Source organism: Scylla paramamosain, chromosome 32 (genome assembly GCF_035594125.1).
Source record: "Scylla paramamosain isolate STU-SP2022 chromosome 32, ASM3559412v1, whole genome shotgun sequence".
NCBI lineage: Eukaryota > Metazoa > Arthropoda > Malacostraca > Decapoda > Portunidae > Scylla > Scylla paramamosain.
In genome coordinates this window covers 15,254,881-15,282,311 of record NC_087182.1, presented here as the reverse complement: position 1 = coordinate 15,282,311, position 27,431 = coordinate 15,254,881, and the positions used below count along the sequence as shown (strand labels likewise).

General features: G+C 42.2%; 4 protein-coding genes across 5 annotated transcripts in view; all 4 read left to right on the top strand.

Annotated features, from left to right (window-relative positions):
• The first annotated feature begins 484 nt into the window (after positions 1 to 484).
• LOC135088926 (glutamate receptor ionotropic, kainate glr-3-like) lies at positions 485 to 14,228 on the top strand. The gene is made up of 10 exons (XM_063983988.1): positions 485 to 762; positions 953 to 1,053; positions 2,619 to 2,709; positions 7,926 to 8,084; positions 8,179 to 8,326; positions 8,455 to 8,669; positions 9,222 to 9,373; positions 10,995 to 11,105; positions 11,761 to 11,921; positions 13,353 to 14,228. The coding sequence occupies exons 1-10, from the start codon at positions 721 to 723 to the stop codon at positions 13,466 to 13,468; spliced, it is 1,296 nt and encodes a 431-aa protein (XP_063840058.1). The 5' UTR covers positions 485 to 720; the 3' UTR covers positions 13,469 to 14,228.
• A 920-nt stretch (positions 14,229 to 15,148) lies between these two features.
• LOC135088924 (glutamate receptor ionotropic, delta-1-like) lies at positions 15,149 to 19,636 on the top strand. The gene is made up of 6 exons (XM_063983986.1): positions 15,149 to 15,226; positions 16,532 to 16,632; positions 17,006 to 17,096; positions 18,149 to 18,307; positions 18,743 to 18,890; positions 19,258 to 19,636. Exons 1-6 carry the CDS (start codon positions 15,185 to 15,187, stop codon positions 19,542 to 19,544), a joined length of 828 nt encoding a protein of 275 aa, XP_063840056.1. The 5' UTR covers positions 15,149 to 15,184; the 3' UTR covers positions 19,545 to 19,636.
• Positions 19,637 to 19,683: 47 nt separating this feature from the next.
• LOC135088925 (uncharacterized) lies at positions 19,684 to 21,915 on the top strand. The gene is made up of 4 exons (XM_063983987.1): positions 19,684 to 20,190; positions 20,423 to 20,533; positions 20,616 to 20,776; positions 21,311 to 21,915. The coding sequence occupies exons 1-4, from the start codon at positions 20,171 to 20,173 to the stop codon at positions 21,373 to 21,375; spliced, it is 357 nt and encodes a 118-aa protein (XP_063840057.1). The 5' UTR covers positions 19,684 to 20,170; the 3' UTR covers positions 21,376 to 21,915.
• A 1,405-nt stretch (positions 21,916 to 23,320) lies between these two features.
• LOC135088923 (glutamate receptor ionotropic, delta-2-like) overlaps positions 23,321 to 27,431 on the top strand; it is a 5,647-nt gene continuing 1,536 nt past the window's right edge. For both annotated transcript variants that reach the window (XM_063983985.1, XM_063983984.1), the window contains exons 1-7: positions 23,321 to 23,613; positions 24,578 to 24,705; positions 24,788 to 24,891; positions 25,056 to 25,146; positions 26,108 to 26,266; positions 26,358 to 26,505; positions 26,793 to 27,010. In XM_063983985.1, the coding sequence (XP_063840055.1) occupies positions 24,658 to 24,705; positions 24,788 to 24,891; positions 25,056 to 25,146; positions 26,108 to 26,266; positions 26,358 to 26,505; positions 26,793 to 27,010 (768 nt within the window). In that variant the 5' untranslated portion in view covers positions 23,321 to 23,613; positions 24,578 to 24,657. The remainder of the gene's footprint in view (positions 23,614 to 24,577; positions 24,706 to 24,787; positions 24,892 to 25,055; positions 25,147 to 26,107; positions 26,267 to 26,357; positions 26,506 to 26,792; positions 27,011 to 27,431) is intronic.

Genomic DNA, 27,431 nt, shown 5'->3' with positions numbered 1-27,431 from the left:
CTCCTATCTTTAATATATATACGTCACATCATTTATCACCAAAACGCTATGACCCTCCAAGAGAGTGAGAATGAAAGACCTCAGGCTAACCTCAGATCCTCACTTCATCAATAAGTATGGAGTGAACAGTGCTTGTTACACACAGATAGGTACAAACAGAATGTATCTTTTTTACTTTGCCCAAAAGATAAAAGCATCATTGAATTTAATACCTTCAATCTCTGACAATATTTCATTTTAAATTTCAATGAAAGCAGATTACTGTACTGGAAGAGTGTCAAAAGTATCGAAACGTTTCCGAAGTACTATGAGGAACTCCAGAGGAACTCCTACTTTTTCTTGGCGATTATGAGTTTTTTCATCTTTTTTTTTTTTATATATATATATATATATATCTTTGCCAGTCAGTCTTAACCGTAAAAAAATTAGGAAGCGCACCAGTCCTGAAGTTCAGCACCATTGCAATAATGAATGAGGCAAAAACAATGAAACATTAAAAACATCCCTGCATGCACGAGAGAAGCAATCACACAAGCACAAACCCCACAGCCCAAAGGCACAGGTAAATAAATAACCTCTAATTTACACCCCCATTCATTATTCAGCGGGACGAACACTGAACACACACCAGCAGAGGGTCACTTAGGGACCCACGCCGTTCCGTCATTCGGTCTGAGGCGATAGGCGGCGCAGGTGGCGGCGGAGGCAACTCGCGTCTCCATGACTCAGCTCAGTCCTGTGATCAGGGTGGCCGCCGAGGAGGTAAGGCGGGGTGGGGCGGGACGTGCACACAAGGGACATGCGGGAATATTATTGTTTAGTCTATAATTATAATAATTCAGAGGGGTTTTCATAAATATTATCTCTCTCTCTCTCTCTCTCTCTCTCTCTCTCTCTCTCTCTCTCTCTCTCTCTCTCTCTCTCTCTCTCTCTCTCTCTCTCTCTCTCTCAGTGGGTGCCCTACACCACGCTCCTACACCACAACGGCACACTGGACGTCGCAGGCCCCATGAAATACTTCCTGGATGAGTTTTGTGAAGTCCTGGGAGCGAGGTACGCTGCGTTGCTTTCCCTTACAATTTTCTATTTCATAAAAAAAAAAACATATAAGAGAGATCTGAGTGGAAACGTTACACTCTTTCTTGGATGCCGCGTTGCTTTGCCTTACCTTTATTGTTCATCTATTCTACACAGAAGCGATGTAAATGACTACGTGACACCTTCGCTGGGCACTGCATTCTTTTCCCTGGCACATTTTTAGCGCACCCACTGAAGACGAGACTTTTCAATTGAAACCACACTCTTCACTGCACTCTTCACTGCAGTATTTTTGTCTTGGTTGTTTTGATTTAAACTAGTGACAGGTCACAACCTCTTCAATACACTGAAGGAAAAGTCTGACGACACTTTGTACAATGGCAGCAAGAAAGTGTTTTGTAGGATTTATTTCTTTTCCTTGTGTCAATAACCAGAGAACCAATATAAAATCAATAAATCACCAGAATTTTGATATATGAAACACCTTCTGGCGATATGAGTCATCTTCACTCCATATGTTTTAAGTTAATATAATTTTATTTGTATTTTAAGCATTTCCACAGGCAGACCATGTTAACAAAGTCAGATACAGAGGTAACTTTCAAGACATGAAAGCTTAAAGCCAAGTAGCCTTTTTATTACATTATATGGTGAACTTCTGCAAACAAAAGAATATTTTTCTACGTTTGTAAGATCTCGATTATAAAAGACTGAAATTGCAAATAATATGACAGTCATAGACAGTCTATCTGTGTGTGTGTGTGTGTGTATGTGTGTGTGTTTTATGAAGGAAGGAAACTTAGATGGAGTACGATCACCTTTAGGACATTGGATAAGGAGGTCCCGTGAAACATTAATAGTTTATATATTTGCTGAACATTAAATATACGACCTCACTTCAGCACGCACGAAGTTATTTATCTTCAGCTGAAAATTCTTCATACAATCGTATGTCTCTTAAAAACACTGAAAACCTACTAATAATGACATCCAACTACTCAGCTCGCTCATAATTATGCACCAAAAATGTCGAACTAATCTAAAAAAAAATAAAAGAAATTTAGTCTAATATTTTTTTTTTAAGTAGCCAGGAAGCTATCTGATGTTTTTATATAAATTTTCTTGAGTTAGCTATCAGGTTTATATAACTTTAATTTTCGAGAATATCTTGAGAGACCAACATGAAATATTGTCATAGATTTCAGGAACTTCCATAAACCAGACACCGGAATGTTTTTTTTTTTTTTTTTTCCTTATTTTCAATACACGTGTATCTGATCTGTTATATCTAACTCCGCGATATGATTTCAGGGTTGAGCTGTACTGATCCCCAAGTAGTGATGTCACAAAGCAAACATCATGTTTATAAATAGGACATAGATAAACAGATGGATTTATGAAGCGCTTTATATTAAGACGAAGGTGACGTGGAGATAACTGCGATACTTTTTATTCATTTATTTATGTATCTATTTTACTTATTTATTTATTTATTTTATTTTATTTTTTATTTTTTCGTTAATATTTTGTACGATCTGACGTCACTATCTTGAGTAAATGTAATTCTTTCTTGGCCTCAGTTACGAGATCCTGCGTCCCTCTGATAGAATGTGGGGGATGATGCTGCCCAACGGCTCCTACAGCGGCATGGTGGGGATGATCCTGAGGGAGGTGAGTCTCCGCCACCTCCAATACACATCAGTAACCATAAGAACTGTTTGAGATCCTTAGCCTTCTTGTACTTTTCCTGTTTTTCAACTTTATAGTGCCATCAGTAGATTTTTTGTATTTTCTTTAGATCAGTCCCTTATCTCAGTCCTCTTTTTGAATATCTTAATTAACTCTTCCCCTTTTTTTATTTTTTGAGAACAGCAATTCAGAGGATTTATTTACTTATCAATCTATTTATTTAATATTTTAAGCTCCTGGACAGACACCTGTGAATGTAGAAAGAAACTAACCGGTACTACCGCCTACCACAACTCCCTTGACTCCTTCCACCCCCGTGACTAAGGTCCACAATCCTTTTTTAGATACTGTTCCCTGTCACCACGCACCACCTCCGTTATCACTCCTCAAGATTTCATGAGTATTTCTAGTTCCCCAAACAATCTCAGTAAATCTTGAGAAATAAACGAAAGTATTAATAAACTGATTAACCGTTTATATAGCTAGATGATAGTAGTGGTAGTAGTAGTAATAGTAGTAGAAGTAATATATTACTTAAAACAAAAATCATAAAAAAAAATTCTCCCCGGCGGGGAATCAAACCCCGGTCTCCCGCGTGACAGGCAGGGATACTAACCACTATACTACCCGCGGCCTCGCTGCACAAAACTTTCTTCTTTCTCTCACTTCTATTCTGTCCATCTCTCTAATGTAAGTTAACCAGTATTCTCAATCATCTATCCCTTTCTCAAGTACACTCTAGAACTCCCTGCCTGCTTCTGTATTTCCTCCTTCCTATGACTTGAATTCCTTCAAGAGGGAGGTTTCAAGACTCTTATCCTTCAATTTTTGACCTTTTTCTGGGACTGGCATCTCAGTGGGCTTTTTTTTTTTTTTTATTAGCTTTTTGTTGCCCTTGGCCAGTGTCCCTCCTACATAAAAAAAAAGATGAATGTAGTGGTAGCACCAGCAGAACCAGTATTATTATTATTATTATTATTATTATTAGTAGTAGTAGTAGTAGTAGTAGTAGTAGTAGTAGTAGTAGTAGTAGTAATGATAGTGATAACAATTGTGAAAAACACATGTATCACTATATTATCGATTGTAAGTGTATTATTTTTACTATGATTGTGATTACTATTATTATTATTATTATTATTATTATTATTATTATTATTATTATTATTATTATTATTATTACGTATGTGATCCTGTATGTGCGTATGTCTGTCTGTGCGTGTGTGGGTGAACAAGGGAAGAGCCTGGGAGAGTTGCTGGAAGGTGACGTGGGCTATGAGAGCGTCACGACGCCGTGCTTGCCTTCGCCTTGTTTACCCCTTGTTGCTGAGAGTGCCTTCTCACTCAGCTGGGGAATTGCGTGCCAGCAGGACAGTCAGGTTGTGGTGTTGCTGTGGCGTGCAATAGATAACCAGGTACTGTATCTCTGCTTTTTTTATTTTTTTTTTTATTTAAGAGGGACACTGGCCAAGGGCAACAAAAATCCAATAAAAAAAAACTCTCACTGAAATGCCAGTCCCAATAATAAACTGTGTGTCTCGTGAAAGCCGGCATCTCTCTCTCCTTCCCTGTGTCGTGAGTGACCGCCGTGATGGACCTCAGCCAGAAGACGTTTCCCTCGTGAGCAGGCTACAGGGACCCAGTGAAATCCTTTCATCAGGCCTCTGTGTGGCTTGGGAAGGTAAGTGTTGCCAGCGTTCCCTCTCCCCTCTTTCTGTTCTTCTGGGGCCACAGCCAGGCTCGTGTGGTGTGTGAGAGCCGACCAGAAGCCGTACGGAAGTGAGGTGTGAAAGAATCAAGAAAAGGGCTTTTCGGGACAGTAATATCAGGAGTGAGGATAATATCCTGTAGTTTGTTTCGCCGGGGGACGCGGACAAGGGCAAGTTGGCAGACGGTTTGGCGGGCAGCGCGGGAGAAGAGGACGCGGTGTTTCCACGTGTTGGTAGGATTGCTTCCTCTGCCCCTGAGGAAAAGCCAGACATTCTGGTCCTCATAGTACAGCAATTGACCCAGTTGTCACAACAGATGGTACAGTAGATGGCACAAATGTCACAACAGGCGGAACAACAGATGGTAAAGATGTCACAGAGGGCAGAACAGCAGATGGCACAGCAAGCACAGTAGACACAGAAGGCGATGGAGGACGCAAGACGATGCATGACCGGGGCCAGCGGTACACGGACGAGATCTGCGCCCATGTTATAGAGGAACTGCAGGAGTTTGTGAACGAGCACTGTGCCTGTGTCAAGGAAGAGCTTCAGGAGTCCTTCTTCCTTGGCCAGGAGCTGTGGCAGTTTAGAGTGATGCCCTATGGCCTGTGCAACGCCCCCAGTTGTTTTGAGAGGCTGATGGAGCGGGTGCTTCAGGGGTTGCAGTGGAAGTCAGTTTTGGTGTACCTAGACAACGCTCTTTTGTTTGGGAACACCTTCGAGGAAGAGCTGGGTCACCTGGAGAAGGTGCTGCGTCGTCTGCGGACGGCCAACATGAAGCTCAGTCCCAAAGAAGTGCACCTTCTTCTAGTCAGAGGTGCCTTTCCTGGGCCACGTGGTGAAGCGAGAAGGCAGTCGAGGGCCGGCCGGTGCCCATCGACGTGGTAGGAATGAGAAGGTTCCTTGGCTTGTGCTCCTACTATCGGCGGTTTGTGTCGAGGTTCGCCACAGTCGCCGCTCCGCTTCACCAGCTCACTAGGAAGGAGGCATGCTTTCAGTGAGATGATGCGTGCTAGCAGGCGTTCAAGGAGCAGAAGCGGGCCTTGCCTGACCCGAGCCTCCCTTACCTGCCGGACACGGACACTAGTGCCGAGGGAGTGGGAGCTGTGCTGTCCTAGGTCAAGGATGGACAGTAGCGGGTGGTGGCTTACTTCACCACCAAGTCCTCGAAGCCGGAGAGGAACTACTACATGACGAGGAAGGAGCTAGCAGTAGTGGTGAAGTGCCTGAGTCACATTCAACACTACCTCTACGGAGCACAGTTTACCGTGTGGACTGACCATGTTGCTTTCCGCTGGCTTAAGACGTTGAAGGAGCTGGAGGGGCAGCTTCCTAAGTGGATGGGTAGGCTGGAGCAGTGCAATTACCAGATTGTGCACCTCACTGGGAGGGTGCACAACAAAGCCGACAGCCTCAGTTGCTGCCTCTGTAAGTCCGGTTGTGTTCGCTGCTCACGGAGAGAACCTGGATACAGCCGGCCCGTTCCCTCGCACTCGGAGGGGCAACAGATTACTCTGCATGGCCATGGATTACTTCACGAAGTGGTCGGAGGCCTTCCGAAGCACGAAGCCGAGACGGTAGCCGAGTTCCTGGTCACTCAAGTGTTCACGCGCTTCGGGGTGCCGGGTGAGCTCCACTCAGACCAGGGACGGGAGTTCAAGTCGTGGGTATTCCAGGACTGCTGCCGTCTCCTTTGGGTGAAGAAGATCTGCACTACGCCCCTGCAACCCCAGAGTGATGGGATGGTGGATCGGTACAATGCCACGCTGGTGAGTCAGCTGGCACGGTTCTGTGTGGTTAACCAATAGGACTGGGACGAGTGGCTGCTGTACACTCTCATGTACCGTTCCGTCGAGCACGAGGCGAGGAGATGCCCGTCTTGTGTTTGGCCGCCAGATCAGCCTTCCTGTGGACCTAGCTATGGGAGATCACCCAGTGAGGAGCAGCCCACTGTGCAGTTTCAGTACGCCGTGGCCTTGCAGCGGTAGCTGGACGACACGAGGCGACGGGTGAGCGGGCATCTGAAGCTGGCGGGCCGAGTGATGTGGCAGCAGTACCGCCAGCGTGTCAGGGAGGCTGTGTAAGTGCCCAGCGACATGGTGTGGCTATATAACCCTCGCAGGGTGAGTGGCCTGCTTCCTAAGCTTCAGAACCCCCTGAGAAGGGTCGTATGACGTCTTAGAAGTTCTTTCAGACGTCACCTACCGCCTCTCCCCTGTGGATAACCGCAAGCGGTCGAAGGTGGTCCACGTGAACCGTTTGTAGAGGTACATGGGAGACGGTACGTTTTTCTGGGGAGCCCGCGTGAAAACAACTATGGCGGGCCCACAGCCAGGATCCAAGCTGAATGACCAAGCCAGTGATAATGATTCTGAGTGCAACCCGGCCAGTGATAGTGACTCTGAAAGTGACCCGGTCAGTGAAAGCGACACTATGGGAGCCGCGAAGATGAAGGAGTGTGCCTGAGAGATTGACAGACCTGGGAGAACCAGAAGAAGGACCCAGTGGATGGATGACTATGTGTTATAGTGTAATTTGTATTTCATGTAATTCTGTAATGTGATAGTGTTGATGTGATTTGTCTTTTTTTTTTTTTTGTAATGTGTTTTAGTCAGTTATAATTTGTAAGAGGGAGGGTAGTGTTGGGTATGTGTTCCTGTGTGTGTGTGTGTGTGTGTGTGTGTGTGTGTGTGTTAGTGTGTGTGTGTGTGTGTGTGTGTGTGTGTGTGTGTGTGTGTGTGTGTGTGTGTGTGTGTGTGTGTGTGTGTGTGTGTGTGTGTGTGTGTGTGTGTGTGAGCGAGGGAAGAGCCGGGGAGAGTGGCGGGAAGGTGACGTGGGGCAAGAAAACATCAGAACGTGCCGCAGGGAGTCAGAGTCGGACTGCGAGAGACGAAGGACCTGCGGTGTGCTTGCCTTCGCTTCGTTTATCCCGTGTTGTTGAGAGTGCCTTCACTCAGCTGGGGAACGTTGTGATAGGAGAGTGAGCTTGTGGTGTTAATGTGGCGTGCAAGAGATAGCCAGCTACTGCAACTGTGTCACTGTTGTGTAGTAATAAACTGCGTGTCTTATGAAAGTCTCTCTCTCTCTCTCTCTCTCTCTCTCTCTCTCTCTCTCTCTCTCTCTCTCTCTCTCTCTCTCTCTCTCTCTCTCTCTCTCTCTCTCTCCCCTGCCCCGTGTGTTTGTGACTGCCATGAGACACCTCTGCCAGGCTGGAAAGGACGCTTTCCCTCGTGAGCAGGCCCAGGGACCCAGTGAAAGTCCTTTTCCCCAGGTCTCTTAATGGCTTGGGAAGGTAGGTGTTGCGAAATGCTCTCTCTCCCCTCTCCCTGATCTTCTGTGCCCACGGCAGAGCTGGTGCGGTGTAAGAGGTCTGACCACGAGCCATGCAGAAGTGAGGTGCTGTGTAAGACTTATTATTATTATCATTATTATCACCACCTTCATCATTATTGATGAAATCATGAACATTCATTCGCACCTCACGTTCAGGAGGTAGACTTCGCCTTAGGTCCATTCTTCTTGAACGACGAGAGGGAGGAAGTGGCAGATTTCACCGCCACCTTTTACTACGACTCCTATTACATCGTGTCGCAGCGGCCGGTCGCCTCCAGTGACCCTGCCGGGATTATCAAGACCTTTCAGCCTCAGGTACTCTCAGAGAAGAATTACTGATCTTGTTTTATTGATTTGACATGACGTGTTTTTAAATAGTGTAGACATGATACCAGCACCATGTGACCAGGTTTGGCTGCTGGTGGCGGTGTGCATGGCAGTGGTGGGCGTGGTCATGATGGGCATGATGTGGCTCACTGAGAGGCTGCAGGGGAGTGGCAGCCCGTCCCGTGTGTCGTGGGCGGTAATGTGGAGCGTCAAGGGCCTGTTACAGGAACGTAAGACCCTCAGCTATGCAGTAACCCATTCATTATAAACATCATTGATGTGGCATTATTGCTTTAAAACTGGACAAAGAAAGGAAGGTCTGTGTACTGTGTCACCTTTTAATAGTCTGGTCCTACAGCAACGTCGTGGCTGCCTGGAAACGCCAGTGGCCGGCTGATGGTGGCAGTATGGGTCCTGTCCGCCCTGGTGATCGCGTCTGTCTACCAAGGAAACATCACTGCCATGCTCACGCTCCCCAAAATCAAGGGGCTAATTGACACCGTAACCGACCTTATCAATCAGAATCGCTTGCCCTGGAAATTGGAGCATGGAGGGTTGAAAGATATTTTGTTGGTGAGTGGCCTGTTTCCTTGTTCCTGATTTATATAAATTAATCTTTTCCTTTAGAAAGAAAGTTACTCGCATCCCTGTCTTTCAATTTCCCTTTACTTTCAAGAACACAAGAGCATTAAAAAAAGAAAAGGAGAATTTACGTACCTACTTAACTGCACTATCATTCTCATCCCTAAATACGTCAAAAAATTTTTAAAGCTCTCTAATAACTTACCAGTAAAAACTTGATTACTAAGAAATTCCGTTCATCTACCACTCTATTTGAGAACCAATGACTTCCTATATCTTCCTACGTATATCTAACCTTGTTTCAAGGTTGAACCCTTTATTTCTTGTTCTTTCCTGATTATTGACCCTGAGAATTTTGCTCACGTCACCTTCGTTATATTGCTTATACCACTTAAAGACTTCTATCAGATACCATCTAAACTTAACACAATCTTAATAATGTAAATCTTAAAGTTTCAATCTTCTTTCGTAAAGAATACACCTCACTCCTTTTAGTTTTACTTTTCATCTCCTTTCCCCTCCGTCTCTCTTCACCGCCCTCAGAATTCCAAGGATAAAGCGATGCAGAAAATGGCCACCAAATTTTCAGGCTTCATCCCGAGCTGCTGGTCTGCACGCCACGAGATCCAAACCGGGAAGTTCGCCGCGGCCTGCGACAAGACCTCCATCATGAGCATGATGGCCTGGGACTTCAGGTGGGCGCTTCTCACACACTGTATACCACAACTGAATGACTGAAGAATTATTGAATTATTTACAGGTTTTGTTTATCTATTTTTCATTATTACATTTGCCTTCTGAGTGTAATTTACGCATCTATATTGTATGTACTCATTTTGAATTTTTTATTTATGAAGTTTCATGCATATGTCTTATACAGGGTGTAATACAAGTTTCTGCGGATATTGCCAGAGGTTATTCTAAGTGAAAAATGTTCAATCCACATATGCATTTTGAGATGTTGTTTAGCCTTGGCTTGGAATCAAGTGTGTCCAGGTGACTGATACAACGGCCTGGCCAGGCGAGTGACCATGGGGAGGACCTGAAATTTTGAATAATTCACTCATGATTTATAAAAGTTTTGGAGCTCTACAGTATCCCATAACGAGACGAGTGACAACAATGGACCAATACTGATTACCGATAAACAATACACAATCAAAGTATGGATGTAATAAATTACCAATAAAATAACAGCCTGCGTGACACCATGCACTGCCCGGGCAGGGAGTAAGGAGTGAAACTAGCAGTGAATCAGCTGATTGTTAGTCAGATCACACGGTTTCCTTCCAAGACAGTGACAGTGAATACGTTCAGATTGTACTGCTTAACTTATAGTAATGTGGAGTGTATGGAAATGGTGTTTCTCAGCCATGGTTACCCGCCCTTAGCTCGCACCCCCCCGGGAAAGTGTCCGCATCCCCGCGCCCCCACCTGAGTTGAAAACTACTGCCATAGCCCATTAATATAATAATTAGATGTTATAATTAGATATTTTATCTTTGGATTCTGCTCACTTAATTTCCTATGAATGCACCAATAGCGACAGCTGAATACGGGAGGGTCAAGTTGCATCATTAAACATGCGCTGATTTACACTAATTTTGACAGTTTTTCACAACGTGATGTCACAGTTGTTATAATATTTTACCTGATGGCGACTGGTGACAAGTGCGCTTTTTATTCTTAAAGGTTTGGGATCTTCATATTAACTACTTTTAACAGGCTATAATAGAAATTATAAGTGCTCTCAAGACTATTTCCATCTTCCTAGTATAGTTTGATAAAAATTCTGCACCTGCAAGCCCAAAATACCCAAGAAAACTCAATCCGTCACTTCTATGGCCTCCGAAGAAAGTCCCGATGAGACTCGAGAGTTTGAGAATGCGAGACGATACACTACAGAGGCGATTGCTGATGATTTAATGATGTATTTTATTTGTGTGTGTGTGTGTGTGTTATGAAAGTTTAATTCCTTCTCTATCGACGCAAGGACACATCTCTGAGGAAACTACCAATGAAATTCTTTTGTTTTTAGCACCATACTTTTATATCGACTATTTTTTGAAATATTTTGGTGAAAGTTACTGGAAATTTCATGGATGTCTTCATGATTCTAGTGACAGTTTTTCAGGTATTCTGCTTTATGAATATAGGAACCCCACCAATCATCTATGTTGCCTTTAAAATTATCCTTTTGATTGCACAGAACCTTTAAAGATACCATCATCATTTTGTATATTACAGCATGTTTATCTTGTTCGCAGTCCACCTAAGCTATATCAGAGATTATCAGCCAGTACATTCTCTCCTCAGCACAACCGGCCGGTGTCACTTCTACATGGGGAAATACGGTATCATCACTCTTGGGAGTTTCTCATTGCTCTTCCCCACCAACTCCTCCTTGATGGGGAGAGCCAACCAGCTGTAGGTGCCTTTCGGTTTTGTTACGAAATCTACACGTATTTTTTTATTCCTCTACCTTCATTTTTTCTCTCCTCCTTTTTCTCTCTGTATCCTCTTTCATTTTCACACGTTCTCTTGTCTCTTTTCTTGCCGACTCCTTCCTCCTCTTCTCCGTCCATTATTTTCGTTATAATTATTAATCCCATAAACTTTCTTCTATCTTCTTTTTCTATTGTCTACTTTTACCTATCTCCACTTTCACTTCCGCACTTTCTCATCTATTGTTCGCTTATCCATAATCTTTCCTCCTTTTTCTTTCTTCCTCTTCCTTTTCTCCACATTTTTTTCCCATTTCTATCTTCTATATACCTCCTTTCCTTTCACCTTATAATACGTTCCTCAATTCTTCATCTTACTGTACCCTTGTCATGTCTCCTTTTTTATCTTGTTTTTCTCAATTTCACTTTTCCTTTCACAAGCAGTCTTATCTCTCCTCCTTCCTCCTGTACCACTCTCCTCACTTTTCTTTTTATTCCACTTTTCACCTTCATTTCTACATGTCTTATCCCTCGTTTTCCTTATTCATTTTTTCTCTACTTCTCGTCTCCTAGTATAACATCTACACCTCTCCTCTACAATAACTCCTGCTACGTTTGTCTGTATCTCCATGCTACAGAATCTTCAAGCTGACGGAGGGAGGCTTGTGGGCCGAGTGGCTGGCGTGGCAACTCGGAAACTCCAAGGAATGTTTGAAGCCGCCGACAGCTGACCGAGGCGAGGGTGTGAAGCCGCTCGGTGTGCAGGATATACTGGGCTTATTAATTCTCCTGGCTATTGGTACGCTATCCTACCTTATTTTCTTCGTCCTCCTCCTCCCTTTCCTCCGATCTTTTTTTTTTTTTTTCAGCATCATCGTTTTGTATTTTATTTTTCTTGAGTTTACTTATTTTTTATCTTTCTGTTTGTTGTTATGGTTCTGTTGGTTTTCTTTTTTTTTCTTTCTCTTATTTCCTTTCCTTCATGTTCACCATTTTCTTTATATATTTTTTTTTTTACAATTTCACTTTTTTCGTCTTAGTTGTCGATTTTCGTTCCTCCTTACTCCTCCCCTTCGCCTTTTTTTCTTTCTTCAACTATTTTTTTTTCTTTTAGCTATCTTTATGGTATTTTCGTTCCCTTGTTATTTCTTCTAATTTGAAGTACACCAGCTGAACAATGTTTGGGCTTCAGAGACTACAGAAAGCCATTCCTTATGAGTTAACAGATTTCACATGACATTCGATCCACTGAGTCAAATAAAAAAAAATGAAATGTGCCAGTATTTTTCTTTATATTTCTTAAGAGAACATAATTCGTAGCCAGATAAAGGGAAAGTTAAACCATGTCAAATGCAAAACAGGATCTAAGCTCGCATTTTATCAGATTCTGATTCTTACATTTTCGAGGAGGCAATAGACACCTCCCGAAGCGAGAATTACTCCCAGTGAGGTCTGAAGCACTGGATCAGGGGGTGATGTGAACTGAACATTAAACACAGCTGTGACCTCATTGAACGTTTCCCTTTGTGTCTCACAGCAGAAAGGAGCAGTCACAGCCTGCATGCATTTTATCAGATTCCGATTCTTACATTTTCGCATATAAATAATATAGACAATTAATTTATACAACTAAAAATTGGCACACTTCATCACAAATATACAGTGAAAAACCACCATCAGTCATTACTAAGAGAAGCGAACCACCTAACTTTACCTCAGTAAGAGAAAAGAACCAACCTACTTAGTCACATTTAGAGAAAACAACAACCTTTTCATCGCATTTATATAGAAGAACAAGTAACTTCACCACATTAAGAAAAAAAAAAAAAAACTCACTTCACACACTGGTAAACTCTGGTAAACTCTGGAATTCCCTGCCTGATTCTGTATTTCCTCCTTCTTATGACTTAAAGTCTTTCAAGAGGGAGGTTTCAAGACACTTATCCTCTTATTTTACCATTCTGACATTTGTACGGGAGCTGGCATTAAGTGGGTCTTGCTTTTAGTCAAAAATTTTGTTGCCCCTAGCCAGTGGCCCTCTTGCATTGAAAAGACACTTATACTCCATCACGTTTATGCAAAATAGATAAACCGCCACAGATCACATCTTTAGCAGAAAAAAAAAAAAGCTCCACACTTCATCACATTCTGAGAAGCACCGCTAGACATAACCACACAATGCAGTTCACTAAATAACAACAAAATATCGATTCCTGTACCAATATTCCAGGGTACCTCGCCTCGCTGCTTCTGTTCGCTGGGGAAACTCTATTCTTCCACCGGACCAACCATGTGCCCAAGATAACCGCAAGTTTGTCTCCACCCACACGCGCCGCCAGCCCCTGACCAGACCTGAATGCCCCGCTCTCCCCTCCTCGTCAAATGTTCTCCGCCACATGCCATGGTGAAGAATTAGACAAGGGTCATTCTGGCAATGAAATATTAATGCTATATTAAAAAAGTGTCGTCTTACGTGTTAAGGTTTCTGACAACTAAGGTTATATATGTAAAACTGTTACCTTACGTACTATTTAGGCTTCCGCAATCAAATATTAACATTATAATAAAAAAATCTTTACTTTATGTATTATTGTTTAGTATATGTATCTTCAGTTTTCATGCAAAATATTTATTTATTTATTTTTCAGTTGACGATTCAGTCCAAATATTAGAAAAGAAAAAAAAAGTATTGTATATTTTAGGTCCATATCATTTGAGCGCAATATTGTTTGCAAAGTGAATCTTTAGCAATAATCTGTAATTCTAAAGCGTGTTGTCTGTCTGGTCGGATTTCAAAAAGTAGAATTAGTGCACTGTGACGAGGAAGGAACCTAACCATTAAAGAGCAGTGACATTCATTGCATCTAATTTCTTTTCTCTAGCTTCTCTTGATTTCTGAATATTCTTAACCATTATCTTTTCTCCCATTTTTTTTAAGTCACTCCTTCACATCCTTAGTCTGCTCTCCACATATGGTTAATTAAGCAGCTTTCTACGCACCTGTAACTCGATTGCTGCTCTAAGTAATCAAACAATAGTCAGCAATAACTCAGTTTCAACACCTTTGTACTTTTCCATGTCATTGTAATTACAGTTCAGAACAATATCTTCAGCCATTCATTATCCAACCCTAGGGACAAGAATCTCTTGCTTCAAACTTTCCTCAGCTTTCTCTCACTATGGTTTACTTCTGCAGTCCATGAACCGCTGCCTGTGTATCCAAATTCAAGTATAAATGTACTGTTATCTCACCAACTTTCTGGGATGTTGCTGCTACTACTACTGGTACTACTACTACTACTACTACTACTACTACTACTGCTGCTGCTGGTGTTGTTAATCCTAATCTCTAATATATATACGTCATAACAATTATCACCAAAAAGCTATGACCCTACAAGAGCGTGGGAATGAAGGACCTCAGGCCAGCCTCACATCCTCACGTCCGCAATAAGTATGGAGTGAGCAATGCTTGTTACACACAGACCGGTACAAGCAGTATGCATCCTTTTTTGTTTTTTCAGAAGATAAAAGAACCATTGAATTTAATACCTTGAGTTTCTGTTAATACTTCGTTACAATATCAATGAAAGCAGATTACTATATTGGAAGAATATTATAAGTATCAACACACGAACGATAAGTATCAACGACGAACTGAACGGGAACTATCCTACTATACTTTTCCTTCCAGAGATTGAGTTATTTTTTTTTTCTTTTTTAAACCTCTGCCAGTCTCTTTTAAACTTTAAAAAAAAAATGTAGGAAACACACCAGTCCGGAAGTTCAGCACCACCGCAATAATGCACGAGGCAAAAACAATGAAACATTAAACGCATCCCAGCATGCACGAGAGAAGCAATCAGGGAAGACACCCCACAAACCCCACAGCCCAAAGACACAGGTAAATAAATAACCTCTAATTTACACTCCCATTCATTATTCAGCGGGACGAACACTGAACACACACCAGCAGAGGGTCACTTAGGGACGCACGCCGTTCCGCCATTCGGTCTGAGGCAATAGGCAGCGCAGGTGGCGGCGGAGGCAACTCGCGTCTCTATGACTCAGCTCAGTCCTGTGATCAGGGTGGCCGCCGAGGAGGTAAGGTTTGGGTGGGATGGGGCGTGCACACACCTGCGGGCCAAGGGACAGGTAAGGCCGGGATTACTCCAGGTGTCTTTAGTAGCGGCACTGGTACACCTTATTGGCCTTCATTTTGGATTCTCTTTTCTGTTAATAAGTTCTTCCTCCTCCTCCTCCTTCTCTTACCAAACTTTTTGAAGTATATTACACCCTCAATAAGGAGAATTAACCTTTTCTTGGGGAAATGACATATTGATATAATTGTTTTGTGCCCTTCGTCGGTCTTTAAACATTAAAAGCATAATCATATCTGTTTAAGATTCCTGCCAGAACATTTTGACATCGCTCACACCTAAATGAGGAGTGAAGAGCATTATTATTCCTGCTTGTGGTCGTCTCAGTGAAGAGGAAACAGAGAGGATGAAACCAAAAAAAATATAACTAAACTTTCTTGTGTTACTATGAATATCTGCCTGCCTATACTCGTACACCAGGCTGGGATCCCTTTACTGAGAGGCGGCAAGGTCCGGTATTCAGAAACGCTTTGCTCTCTCACCACGACTATTTTCAGAGGCCACAGAGATGATTAGCCGGGTTCTGAAGATTGTTCCTCCTTTTGATGATGCAGAAATCTTGTTAATCTATCACTACAACCGTAAAAAAACACACCTAAAAATGTATCTTCTGCTAGAGCGTTTTTAAATTAGTGTTGGTGCACCCCAGAAGTGTTTTAGAATATGATGAAAGATGTCACTTTTTCTCTCCCTGTATGGTCAGCAGCTGAGGACGTTCCCAGTCACGCCACTCCGTTGTCGCCAGTATTCTGTAAGACGCGCACGTATTATGGTGGCAGTATTTTTCCAACTTCTTCACAGTGCAAGATGTAATTTGAAGTTGTTTATTCTCCTTAATGAAACAATGGGGCTTAGACAGTCTCTGAAAATGTCTTACAAGATTCTAAGATAAGCACACTTACACGAATGCTTTAATTTATACACCTCCTAATACTTGAACACTTTATGGAGTGTGAAAACATAGTATTATGTATCAGTACTTCTCCTTTTACTATAATTGGCACTACTACTACTACTACTACTACTACTACTACTACTACTACTACTACTACTACTACTACTACTGCTACTACTACTACTACTACTACTACTGCGCTTTAAAACTTTCTTCATACACACGATGTTTATATGACAATAAGATAAGCATTATTTTCATATCCCGTCATCTCTCTCTCTCTCTCTCTCTCTCTCTCTCTCTCTCTCTCTCTCTCTCTCTCTCTCTCTCTCTCTCTCTCTCTCTCTCTCTCAGTGGGTGCCCTACACCAAGCTGTTCTACGACAACGGCACGCAGGACATCGCGGGGCCCATGAAACACTTCCTGGTGGAGTTCTGTCGCATGCTGGGAGTGAGGTAATAAATACACACTCAGCAATACCCATATACCCAGCAGTCATGTATTTTAATTGTATCGCATATAGTGCCTGAACTTACAAATGTCAAAAGAAAAGCTGCAAAGAGATTCTCACAGTTTTTTGGAAGGCTGCAAGAGTGACTAGTTAATTCAAATGTTCCGAAATAAGATGCTTAAACACACGGATTTTCAACTTCTCGTACGCGAGTCCTTGAGCTCAGAAATGTCACAAAACACAGTAACAGACAGAATCACATGTTTGCAAGTGAATGTAGGAGTGAGGAGAATGTTTCCTAAAAGACACGAAGCAGCAGAAGAGCTCAACGACCACGGAAAATATTGGCTGCAGACTTAAACCTTTTCTTGTCACAGGTATGAGGTGGTGCGGCCTCCCGATGGCCTTTGGGGCAAACCGCTCGAGAACGGCTCCTATAGTGGAATGATGGGGCTGCTGATGACAGGGGTGGGTAGTGCTTGTCGGCAAAGCTGTTATGTTGATGGTGGCAGGGGTAGTAGGTAGAACTTGTTACATCGGCAAGACTGTTGTTATATCGGTAATATTTTTTTCTTATCGTCAAAATCGTTATAACTGCAACAATTTCTTACAGACAAAACCGTTACACCAGCTTAACTGTCATACTGCCAAAACTGTCCCCAATGCCAGCATATGTATATTGGTAAAATTATCATATCAACCAATCCTTTTATATCGGCAAAACTTTTATCTCGGCAAAATTGTTATATCTGCTTAATTGCTCTTGTTGCCGAAAACTGTTCCCAATATCAGCATTTCTATATCTGGGACGTCTTTTTATATCAGCAAAATTATTATATCGCTGAAACATTTAATTACTCATCCAAGTCACTCACCACATCCCACTCACCATAAGCTCCAGATCCACCCACCCCACTCACCACACCCCAAACCATACCACTGCCACTCAGAGCACCTCATTTGTCCCGCTCCCTCTCACTTCATCCATACTAACACGGTCCAGCTTCGTCCCCTATAAAAAAAAAAAAAATAATAATAATAATAAAATAAATAAATAAATAAATAAATAGATAGATAAAATAAGTAAATAAAAAAAGGAAGATTGTGGTATTTTTATGTACAGGAAAAACAATGACTGTTCTGCTTGTAAAATAAATAAGCTGATTTTTTTTTTTTACAAAAGAGCTGGAAAATTATCAAGGCTATTTAAGTACATAACCTTCTCACAAAAATTGAATGTTGTTGTTGTTGTTGTTGTTGTTGTTGTTGTTACTGTTGTTGTTGCTATTATCATTATTATTATTATTATTATTATTATTATTATTATTATTATTATTATTATTATTTTTATCATATTATTATTATTATTATTATTATTATTATTATTATTATCATTACTATTATTATTGTCACTATTATTGTTATTATCATCATCATCATCATCATCATCATCATCATTACTGATTTCTATTAAAAAGTATCTTTGTTCTATGTTTCTTTTTTTCTTCGTCACACTTCAGCAAGCAGACTTTGCCTTGGGGCCATTCGTGTACAGCTGGTGGCGGGAGGCCCTGGCTGACCTCACCACGCCTTTCTACTACATACAGTACCACGTGCTTTCGCCACGCCCAGTTGTCCCCAGCGACCCCGCCGGGATAGTCAAGACCTTCTCCTTTCAGGTATTGCTGAGGGAAAAGTAGAGGGTGAGACAGGAGGAGGAAAAAGGTTGACGTATCTCTGTAACATTCTGTGCCACGTGATCATTGACGTATCTCTGTAACATTCTGTGCCACGTGATCATAAGAACATAAGATCATAAGAAAAACTGGAAGAAACCAGTTTGCCTACACATGGCAGTCTCTATGTAAAGCATGCATGCCTATGTCCACCTATTCCCTTTATTCGTATATACGTCTTATCTTCTCTTAAAGCTCCCCACTGACCCGATTATTAAGTCTATTCCAGTAATGTACTTCTATTTGAGGATCAATTTTCTCTTATTTCCTTTTTAAATATAACTTTTTAAAACTTGAATCCGTGACTTTTTATCCAATCCTGATAACTTTCTTTACTGATCTTGTGTATATCACCCTTGCTATGTGCCTTATGGTCAGGTGTGGCTGCTGGTGGCGGCGTGTCTAGCAGTGGTGGGCGTGGCCATGATGGGCATGATGTGGGTGGCCAACAAGTTTCAGTGGAATACCAGGGTGGCGCCTGCGTGGTGGGCGGCGGAGTGGAGCTTCCAAGGAGCGGTTCAGCAATGTAGGTGACGACATTCTCGTCTTCTCTAATGTGTTCCCTCTCATCATCAAACCATATGATTTAACTACAGAATACAAGTTTTCCCTACTGAGTAAATGGAGTTAAGCCACATGCCACGCCACGCTGACTTGGGTAGTCTTTACACTGCACAGGGTGAAAGGAGACAATGTTCAAAATATCTTCATTGTGTCAAGTATTCGAAGCCGAGTCTTAATGACTGTCAGACAAGCGCACAAGCCCTCCGCCACTGCCTCCCTTTCCTTCGTAGTAAAAAACTGCTTTTAAATGTCGTATTGTTGTTCCATAACTGAATAAAGAAGGAAAGTCGTACAATAAGTGTGACTTTTTTTGCACTGTGGTCCTTCAGCAACTCCGTGGTTGCCTGGAAACGCCAGTGGTCGGGTGCTGGTGACGGTGTGGCTCCTGTCTGCCCTGGTGATCGCGACCACTTACAAGGGAAACATCACCGCCATGCTCACGCTGCCCAAGACTGACGTGCCCATAGACTCCATAGCCGACCTCGCCTATCAGGACCGCCTGCCCTGGAAACTCGAGTTTGGGGGGATAGACAAGATCATGATGGTAAAAATCTGTGCCCTGTCCACAAAAAAAAAAAAACTGGCTCTCTCCTTCCTGGAACAGTCATGGGGATAACTGATGACATGACAGGTCCCGGGCCTCATGAGTTTTGAGCTATTTTATTTATTTATTTATTTTTTATTTTTTGGAGCTAAAATAAAAATAAATAAATAAATAAATAAATAAATCACGATTTTCTGTATTCCCTTCAGCGCTTAAGGCAACACGTCACCATGACATCATGATATGTGTCGTATCTCGATAACTCTGAACAATCTCCAATGGGTTTTAAGGGTTTTTCATGATTTCAGTGATAATTTACGAAGACTTCAGTGCCGTAAATATAAAAAACCTATTGTGAGAGCTCCACTAATTATCTTCGTGGCCTTTGAAGTCCCACGAACAGCTTAGAGTGTTCAAGGATAGAAACCTGTCATGTTTTTATCATCAGATCTTCCCGTTTGATCGAGCTGACCAGCATAAAATTCTACAAATTCTTTTTTGTTTTCTTCTCTTATCCTTTCCACTACCTTCCATCATTTCACTGCCTTCATCTGTGCCTCCCTCAGGAATCTGATGATAAAGCGACACAAAAGGTGGGCAGTGATGTGTCTGGCTTCATCCACAGCTGCTGGTCGGCGCGAGACGCCATCCGCGCCGGGGAGTTCGCCTCCGTGTGTGACAGGCTCTCCATACTGTCCATGATGTCCTGGGACTTCAGGTGTGTCATTTTTCATTTTTCGTTTTTTTTTTTTTTTCTATCAAAGCACTTCCTGATAAAGACTGTTAATGCTCTCAGTTCAGAAAAAGCATAATTGTTTCTCACCAGTAACAAATGCATATGTTCCCGACACTTTCTCATACGATAAGTCGCAATTTGTGACATATCATGTAGTAATTATCTCGAGTCGCCCCATTCACACACCTCGGTGAAGTAGACACTTTTCCTGCAGCGCGACTGGCCGGTGTCACTTCTACATGGCCAAGCATCCCTCGCAGGACGTAAGGACTTTGTCAGTACTGTTCCCGACTGAGTCCATTTACTTCGCCGCGGGTAACCGCTTGTAAGTTCCAAGTGTCGTGGGCATGACGAATTTTGAATGTGTGAACTTCTGCAACACATATCAGTGTGTTCGTGTTGCACAGAGTCATGATGCTGACGGAGGCTGGGCTGTGGGACGAGTGGCTGGGGTGGGAACTTGCCAACGCCACGGATTGCCTGAAGCCGCCCTCAGCTGACCTGGGCGGGGATGTGAAGCCCCTTGGCCTGTTTAACATGCTAGGAGTAATAATATTGCTGGCTGCCGGTAAGCTGCTCTTCCTTTCCCTCCTCCTCCTTCTCCTCCTCCTCCTCTTCCTCCTCCTCCTCGCTCTTCTCTTTTTCTATGAGGACGCACGGAGGTCTTCAAAAGGTCATGAAAATTACGCAGGCTTCGAGCAGCGCAAACATACCTTGCCTGCTGAAGGAATCCTCAGTACCCTGCGATGAATATTTATAGGGAAATACTACTTATGGAAAACCGTTCATAGTATTTTCTTTTTGAAGTAGCTGATGTACTTGAGTGCAATTCGTATAAGTGATATAAATGTTTGATCAGGTACAGTACATCAACGTAATGGTAAGTACAGGTGCGTCAAGAGTTTTGTATCATCGAGTGGCAAAAATTCCTTGATTAATGAGGTAAATATTTTGATTCCATGACCCTTGAACAACGCCACACATCACCACCACACCTCACGCCACACATCACCATCACACCTACACCTCACACCATGCACTTCACCACACTTCACAACCACACCACTTTCTCAAAAGACTCAACTGGATCACCTCTCCACAGGTTACCTCGTCTCCATCCTGATGTTCGCAGGGGAGATGCTGCACCTCCGCCTCTCCTCACCTTAAGAGACAGCCAGTGGTCGCCCCATCACTCCAACACTCGGCCAGTCACTCCACCTGAAATCATTCTCAGCCTCGTTCCTTCACCGCAACAAGTCAAAAAGGAAGCACAAAGGAACACAAAGAAATTATATAAAATAGCAGTTCAGTTGGTCTTCATGAGGTTATTTGTGATGAGCTACACCGTCTAATTCAAATTACATGTAGGTTAACAAAAGCGAAGGCTCCTCCCCGCCCACCAGGCCTCATGTTGGGGTTTTGATCTTTAAGTCTTTATTTGTTATCAGAGGCAGATGTTTTACAGATATTTTAGAGTTATGTTGTTTCAGAGTGAAGCAAGTATTTGATTGTTTTTTTTTTTTATCTGGGTTTTGTATTTCATGTAATAGCAGTACATCTATCAAGTAATATCTGAAACTGTAATACGTAATCTATAGTTTATGTTATTTTTGCACTTCACATGATAGTAGTACATCTGTTCAGTTAGTATATGAAATTGTAATCATATGCGCATACATATTAAAGTTATTACAAGATTTTGTACTATCAATACCGCTGATATAATATTTTTCTGTCTACATGAATGTACTACTACTACTACTACTACTACTACTACTACTACTACTACTACTACTACTGTACTACCACCACTAATAATAATAACAATGACAATAACAATAAAAATAATAATAATAATAATAATAATAATAATAATAATAATAATAATAATAATAATAATAGTAATAATAATAAAAATAATAATAATAATAACAACAATAATAATAATAATAACAGCAATGATAATAATAATAATAGCATTACACAGAATTACAAGAAAACAACTATACAAAACAACAACAAACATCCTTTCGTGGCAACATTAACATCAACCCTCACCTTTATGACCTTCCCCTCTCATTCTCCCTGCACACTCCTCTCACCTTCACACTCGGCGATAAAGAATAGATGCCTTCCTTCCTCCCTTCCTTCCTTCCTTCCTTCCTTCCTCCTTCCCTCTACACACCATCCAGTACTTAGCGATGCCAACCGTAATGAAAACTATAACTCTCCCTTCGTCATGCCATTAACAACAACAGCAAATCGGGGAACCAGTGACTCTTAACTCCTTAGGAAATCAACGAGAACTAAAGATATTGGTGTTCATGTTCCGTTTCAGAGTTTGGGCGACTTGGATAGAGTCAGGAAATTGGTTGAAAGGATGTCAGAAATTAGGAAATGAGTTAATTATGAAATAAAAAAAAAAGTTGGATGTCAGGAGTAAGAAAACAAGGACTGTGGGAGTAGGGAAATAAGAATCGCCACATCAGGAAACCAGGAGTAAAGGTATCAGGAGTAAGGAAATAAGGAAATCGCGAGTAATTATAGTCAGAAAATGAGTAAGGAAGTCAGGAGGAAAAATCAGGAGTAAAGATGAAAAAAAAAATAATAAATAATAATAATAAAATCAAGAAATCAAGACACTAGGAGTAAGGAAATAAGAGAATAAGGAAATTTGAATCATAAAATCACGTAATCAGGGAAGAAAGAATCAGTCATTATGAAAAAAAGTAAATTAGCTATTTTTGAAATAAAACCCTTATTTGTTCGTAAGATAATGTTTGTAAGATTTGAGTGAATGCGGTCCATTGCAGTTCGTGGCAGTGAGTGTGGACGAGGTGCAGGAATAGTAGGCATATTGCTGAACAAATTAATGTGTTAGTAAAAGTAAAAAAAAAAATAACACATAACTGAATTCATATGTATAAAAAAAAAAAATCTATAAATAAACCAACCATAATTCAATTTACAGTTTTTTTTTCTCTATTTTACAGACAAAGTAAAACAAGATTCTAAGCAAAAATAAAAAATAAAAAAATACCAGAAACGAAACCAAGAAACAAAAAAAAAAAAAAAAGTGAAATCAAAGCGCCGTCATAATAACACGACTGGAAACTCTGTTATGCGATTCAACTTTAATCACTTATGAGAAAATAAATCCACACCTGTCATCACATTCCTATTTCACGCAAATTTAGGCGACAGGTGTGTTAAGGCACCTGCATAATGGATGAAGGAGACAGCATTGGATCTCTACCTGTCTATTTTTAATGACGGGTGAGAGGAGGGAGGTGACGCAGATAATAAAAAGTGACAAGTAGACTCCCCGGGTAGTCAGTCATCAGGAGGAGGTGCAGCAGGTGAGGGCCGCGAACACACCAGGCTGAGAGGAGTAAGGGGCTGCAGGTACAGTGATGGCCACTAATCGAGTAACGCATCACACTCATGTCTCTTGTGTGTGGCGTTTTCTCTCACTCCTGTGTTCTCTGACCTGCTGAGAAACTATCAATTGCCAGGTTTTGTAAGAAGGCTGTTAACCCTTACAATCGGGTTAGCTCCTTGGAACATGTTGAATTAATCCATTTCAGCTCTAAATCGTACGAAATTAGATATTTTTAGACCGATAATTTTGCTAAACATAACACACAGGTCACTAATTTTAAGACAACACCCGTGATGCTTCGTAAAATCGTGTCATCTTTCCCTGAAATAAGAGCATAAGATAGCCACGGTGCTCAGAGGATTTACAGATCATGGGACTTTAGATTACGGAAAGTGAGCAATATTCTTAAGATAAGTTACGTTAAGTTAGGTTAGGTTACGTTAAGTGTAGGTTAGGTCAGGTATTTCAAAGAAGCTATTTTAGTCTCAACGCACTGAGTGGCATGATTCAGTAACAGAACACGAGTATACTTATGTGAGGAATGAAACAAGGTGATCCTGACAAGTTGCTTTGTCTACATACAAATTTATGTGGATGCGTTATTTAGCTGCAGTAATGTTGCTGCCTCCCGTATAAATGGTAATTATGTGTTTGTGTTCTGTGCATGTGCCAGAAGCGTGAACGGTAAGTAAACTGAATAAAGAAGCACATATTTAATGATGTGTAACGTTGCAAAACTGCAGTAAATAAGATAAATTGCTTAAGTTTCATAAACTTTTGATACCTGTGGTTGATTACTGGTGAAACATCATCATTTAGTTGCTTATTATGTAACATGTCTATGGTTCAAACTATGTACATGATTATGACAAAAGTATTTCATCAAAAAATAACAAAACTTCCTGACAAATCATGTGGCTGATTTGTAGTTTCCACATAAAAGGAAGTACCAGACAAGCAAAACATTAACACATTTCCATCGAACAGAGAAAAGAAAATCAAGGTGGATGAGGTCACCTGGAGAAACACTCTACTGAAGAAAAGGAAAGGAAGGCAGAAAGATAGAAATGGCGTCATCTAAGAGGAAACCCTTCTTCATGGTGACCTACGAGGAGGTGAGGTCACAGGTCATAGGAAGCAGTCAGATAATCACATGTGACACACCGCACATTAACCACCCCTTGTTCTGGCGTGCAGTGGGTGCCGTGGACGCGCGTGGTGCCACAGCGGGACGGCTCGGTGCGGATCACAGGGCCCATGGGCAACTTGTTGGACATCCTCTCCAACAACCTGCAGTTTAAGTATGTGGCAAAGCCTTTCTTGTCTCGCAAATCATTCTGTTATCGGTGATTAAGAACAGCAATTTAAGAGGCTTCGCATGACAGTGTGCTCTGATGTGTCAGAATACAGCGCAGTAAGAATGTTGGTGGTGACATGGTGTGTAAGTGTTTGATGGTGTTGACAGCTACGAACTGATTCGTTCTCCTGAAAAGGTGTGGGGAGGACCCGACAAGAATGGCAACTGGAATGGCATGCTGGGAATGCTGCAGCGAGAGGTGAGTCCTGACGCAGCAGTTCCACCACGGCATCCTCAACACATCACTCATCCTTCGGTGTAGCACCATGCGTACAAGGTGCCACTTGCAGTAGTACAAAATATATAACTGGTGCATATAAGTGAAACTGTATTTCATTTCATTGCATTTGTTGTTATGTCTCCCACTCATAGCCTCACAGTTGACCGATTGATTGAACACACAGCAACAGGCGCCTAGTGCTTGACGGTATGAGGCAGAATCCCACACAGGTCACTCTGAACTCAACAGCCCCACCATGAAACACTTGAGTTCCACCGGCAGAGATTTCTTGTATTTCAGAAGAGTTCTGATCATACATAAAAGTCAGTAAAGTAAAAAAAAATATGCAAATTTTCTTAAAAGTAAATGAGATGGATAGGAAAGCTAAACTAAAAGAGAACCTCATCAAGAAAATAAAACATATCAAAGACAAACTAGACACCAAGAATGACTCAGCAGGTAACAGTTTTATGAAAATTGAAATGAAAGCATAAAGATATTAAGTCACTGATTTACTTAACGAGTTTTTTTTTTTTTAATGAAATCTATGGATGAAAACATATAATGAAGTGACAGCGATTGACAAAGAATTCTTCTGAATACGAAAATCTTGCCAGATTTTCTAAAAACAATGTCCCATTCTAAGACGTTAGCGATCTTATTTGTGTAGACGTCTTTGTCCGCTCCGTCATCATCATCGCTTACCTATAGTTATTGATAATAATCATATTGCTTCCTTTCCACTTCAATGAATATTTGATAACACTTTCGTAAAGAGCAGATTCTTCAGTGTCAGACGCCAACCTATTAGGGAATATTTCGACACGCGCTAAATCAGTCAGCCGCAGCCAGTAGGCTCAGAGATTAATATAAGTGCATCAAGTGAGATAAACCAGCACTGTAATCACCATCAGTGAGAAATTTACATTGGTGCCAACAGGAGGCGGAGTTCGCGGTGGGTCCCTTCACCATCACGTCGCAGCGGGAAACAATAAGCGACATGTCTGTCCCGCTTTCTGGAGCAAACAAGGCAATGATGATGGAGAGGCCGAGGCTGCGGACAGACATGGCGGGCTTTCTGAAGGCCTTCACGCTGGAGGTGAGGCACAAACAGCCTGGTCTGAGGCTGCTGGCACACTCCTCGCCGAGCAGCGGTGTCACAGGTGCTGAGGTGGCGGTGTCATCCACAGGTGTGGCTCCTGACGGCGATGAGCATGTTGGCCATCAGCTGCGCCACCATAGTGCTGGTGAAGGCCGAGGGACGCGTCTTTGGCCGCGTCGTCAAGAACGTGTACTCGCACACCATCCTGTGGGTGCTCAAGTCCGTCACGCAGGAGAGTGAGTCGCGCACCTGCTGGCTGAGGAAAGAGTCGGTCTGTTAGTCTGCTGTTCGCTGAACTTCTCTCGAACTGCCTCCTTTGTCAGTAATGGAGCACATGGTACTCGTATGAACGCTATTCCCACCTTCCCTGTGCTGCACACTCCGGGCTGACCTGGCACCGCCCAACTCATCCGTGCTGGTCACACTGCCCGCTGTTTCTGGGATTATAACAATATAGTAGTCAGCATGAAAAATAATGGTAGCCAAGTTTCTGGTTTCATGTACTACCTTACATCTTCATCAGGTTCCGTGTGGCTGCCGCCCCATGACGCAGGCCAGGTGCTGGTCACCACCTGGCTGCTGGCGTCCCTGGTGTTCATGTCCTCCTATAGCGGCATCCTCACCGCCATGCTCACTCTGCCCCGAGTCACCATCCCCATTGACTCCCTGGCAGACCTGGTGGCGCAGGACGACCTGCCCTGGAAGCTGGAAGGAGGGACGTCGCTGCATCAGTACTTCAGGGTAACACGTGGTGACTCACCAACATTGTACCACAGCCATGTAGAAGAAAGGATTCACGGGTTAGCCATTAAAAACTTATATTCTGTGAGGATTCGCCTCGCACACTCGCACAAAAAGAAAACACAATGTTATGTTTAAATATTTTGAAAGAAAAAAAGTAACAGGGACGTCTGGTCTTATCCAATGGACGCCATTCACCTCGGCAGTCTGCCATGACTGGCAAAAACAAAAGTTTCGGGGTCTTATACATAAAAGGTATAAAACTTTTAATAAACTATTGTGGTGTATGATCTTAATATTTCTTCTTCGGTGCATGGTGGGAATGAAAGAATTTTGCTGACTATTTCATAATTTGGAAGAGAATTGTTGGTAGCAGAATTCCAGCAGAGCAGCAGCCTCGCCAACACATAAAGTGACTGTC

Excerpts from the sequence above, each read along its gene's own strand:
- LOC135088926 (XM_063983988.1), top strand. The coding sequence starts at position 721 with ATGACTCAGCTCAGTCCTGTGATCAGGGTGGCCGCCGAGGAG. Across the intron at positions 2,710-7,925 it reads TGGGGATGATCCTGAGGGAG|GAGGTAGACTTCGCCTTAGG; the intron begins GTGAGTCTCCGC and ends CCTCACGTTCAG. Across the intron at positions 11,106-11,760 it reads ATGGGGAGAGCCAACCAGCT|AATCTTCAAGCTGACGGAGG; the intron begins GTAGGTGCCTTT and ends TCCATGCTACAG.
- LOC135088924 (XM_063983986.1), top strand. The coding sequence starts at position 15,185 with ATGACTCAGCTCAGTCCTGTGATCAGGGTGGCCGCCGAGGAG. Across the intron at positions 15,227-16,531 it reads TCAGGGTGGCCGCCGAGGAG|TGGGTGCCCTACACCAAGCT; the intron begins GTAAGGTTTGGG and ends TCTCTCTCTCAG. Across the intron at positions 18,308-18,742 it reads TCAAGACCTTCTCCTTTCAG|GTGTGGCTGCTGGTGGCGGC; the intron begins GTATTGCTGAGG and ends CCTTATGGTCAG.
- LOC135088925 (XM_063983987.1), top strand. The coding sequence starts at position 20,171 with ATGATGTCCTGGGACTTCAG. Across the intron at positions 20,191-20,422 it reads ATGATGTCCTGGGACTTCAG|CGCGACTGGCCGGTGTCACT; the intron begins GTGTGTCATTTT and ends CTTTTCCTGCAG. Across the intron at positions 20,534-20,615 it reads TTCGCCGCGGGTAACCGCTT|AGTCATGATGCTGACGGAGG; the intron begins GTAAGTTCCAAG and ends CGTGTTGCACAG.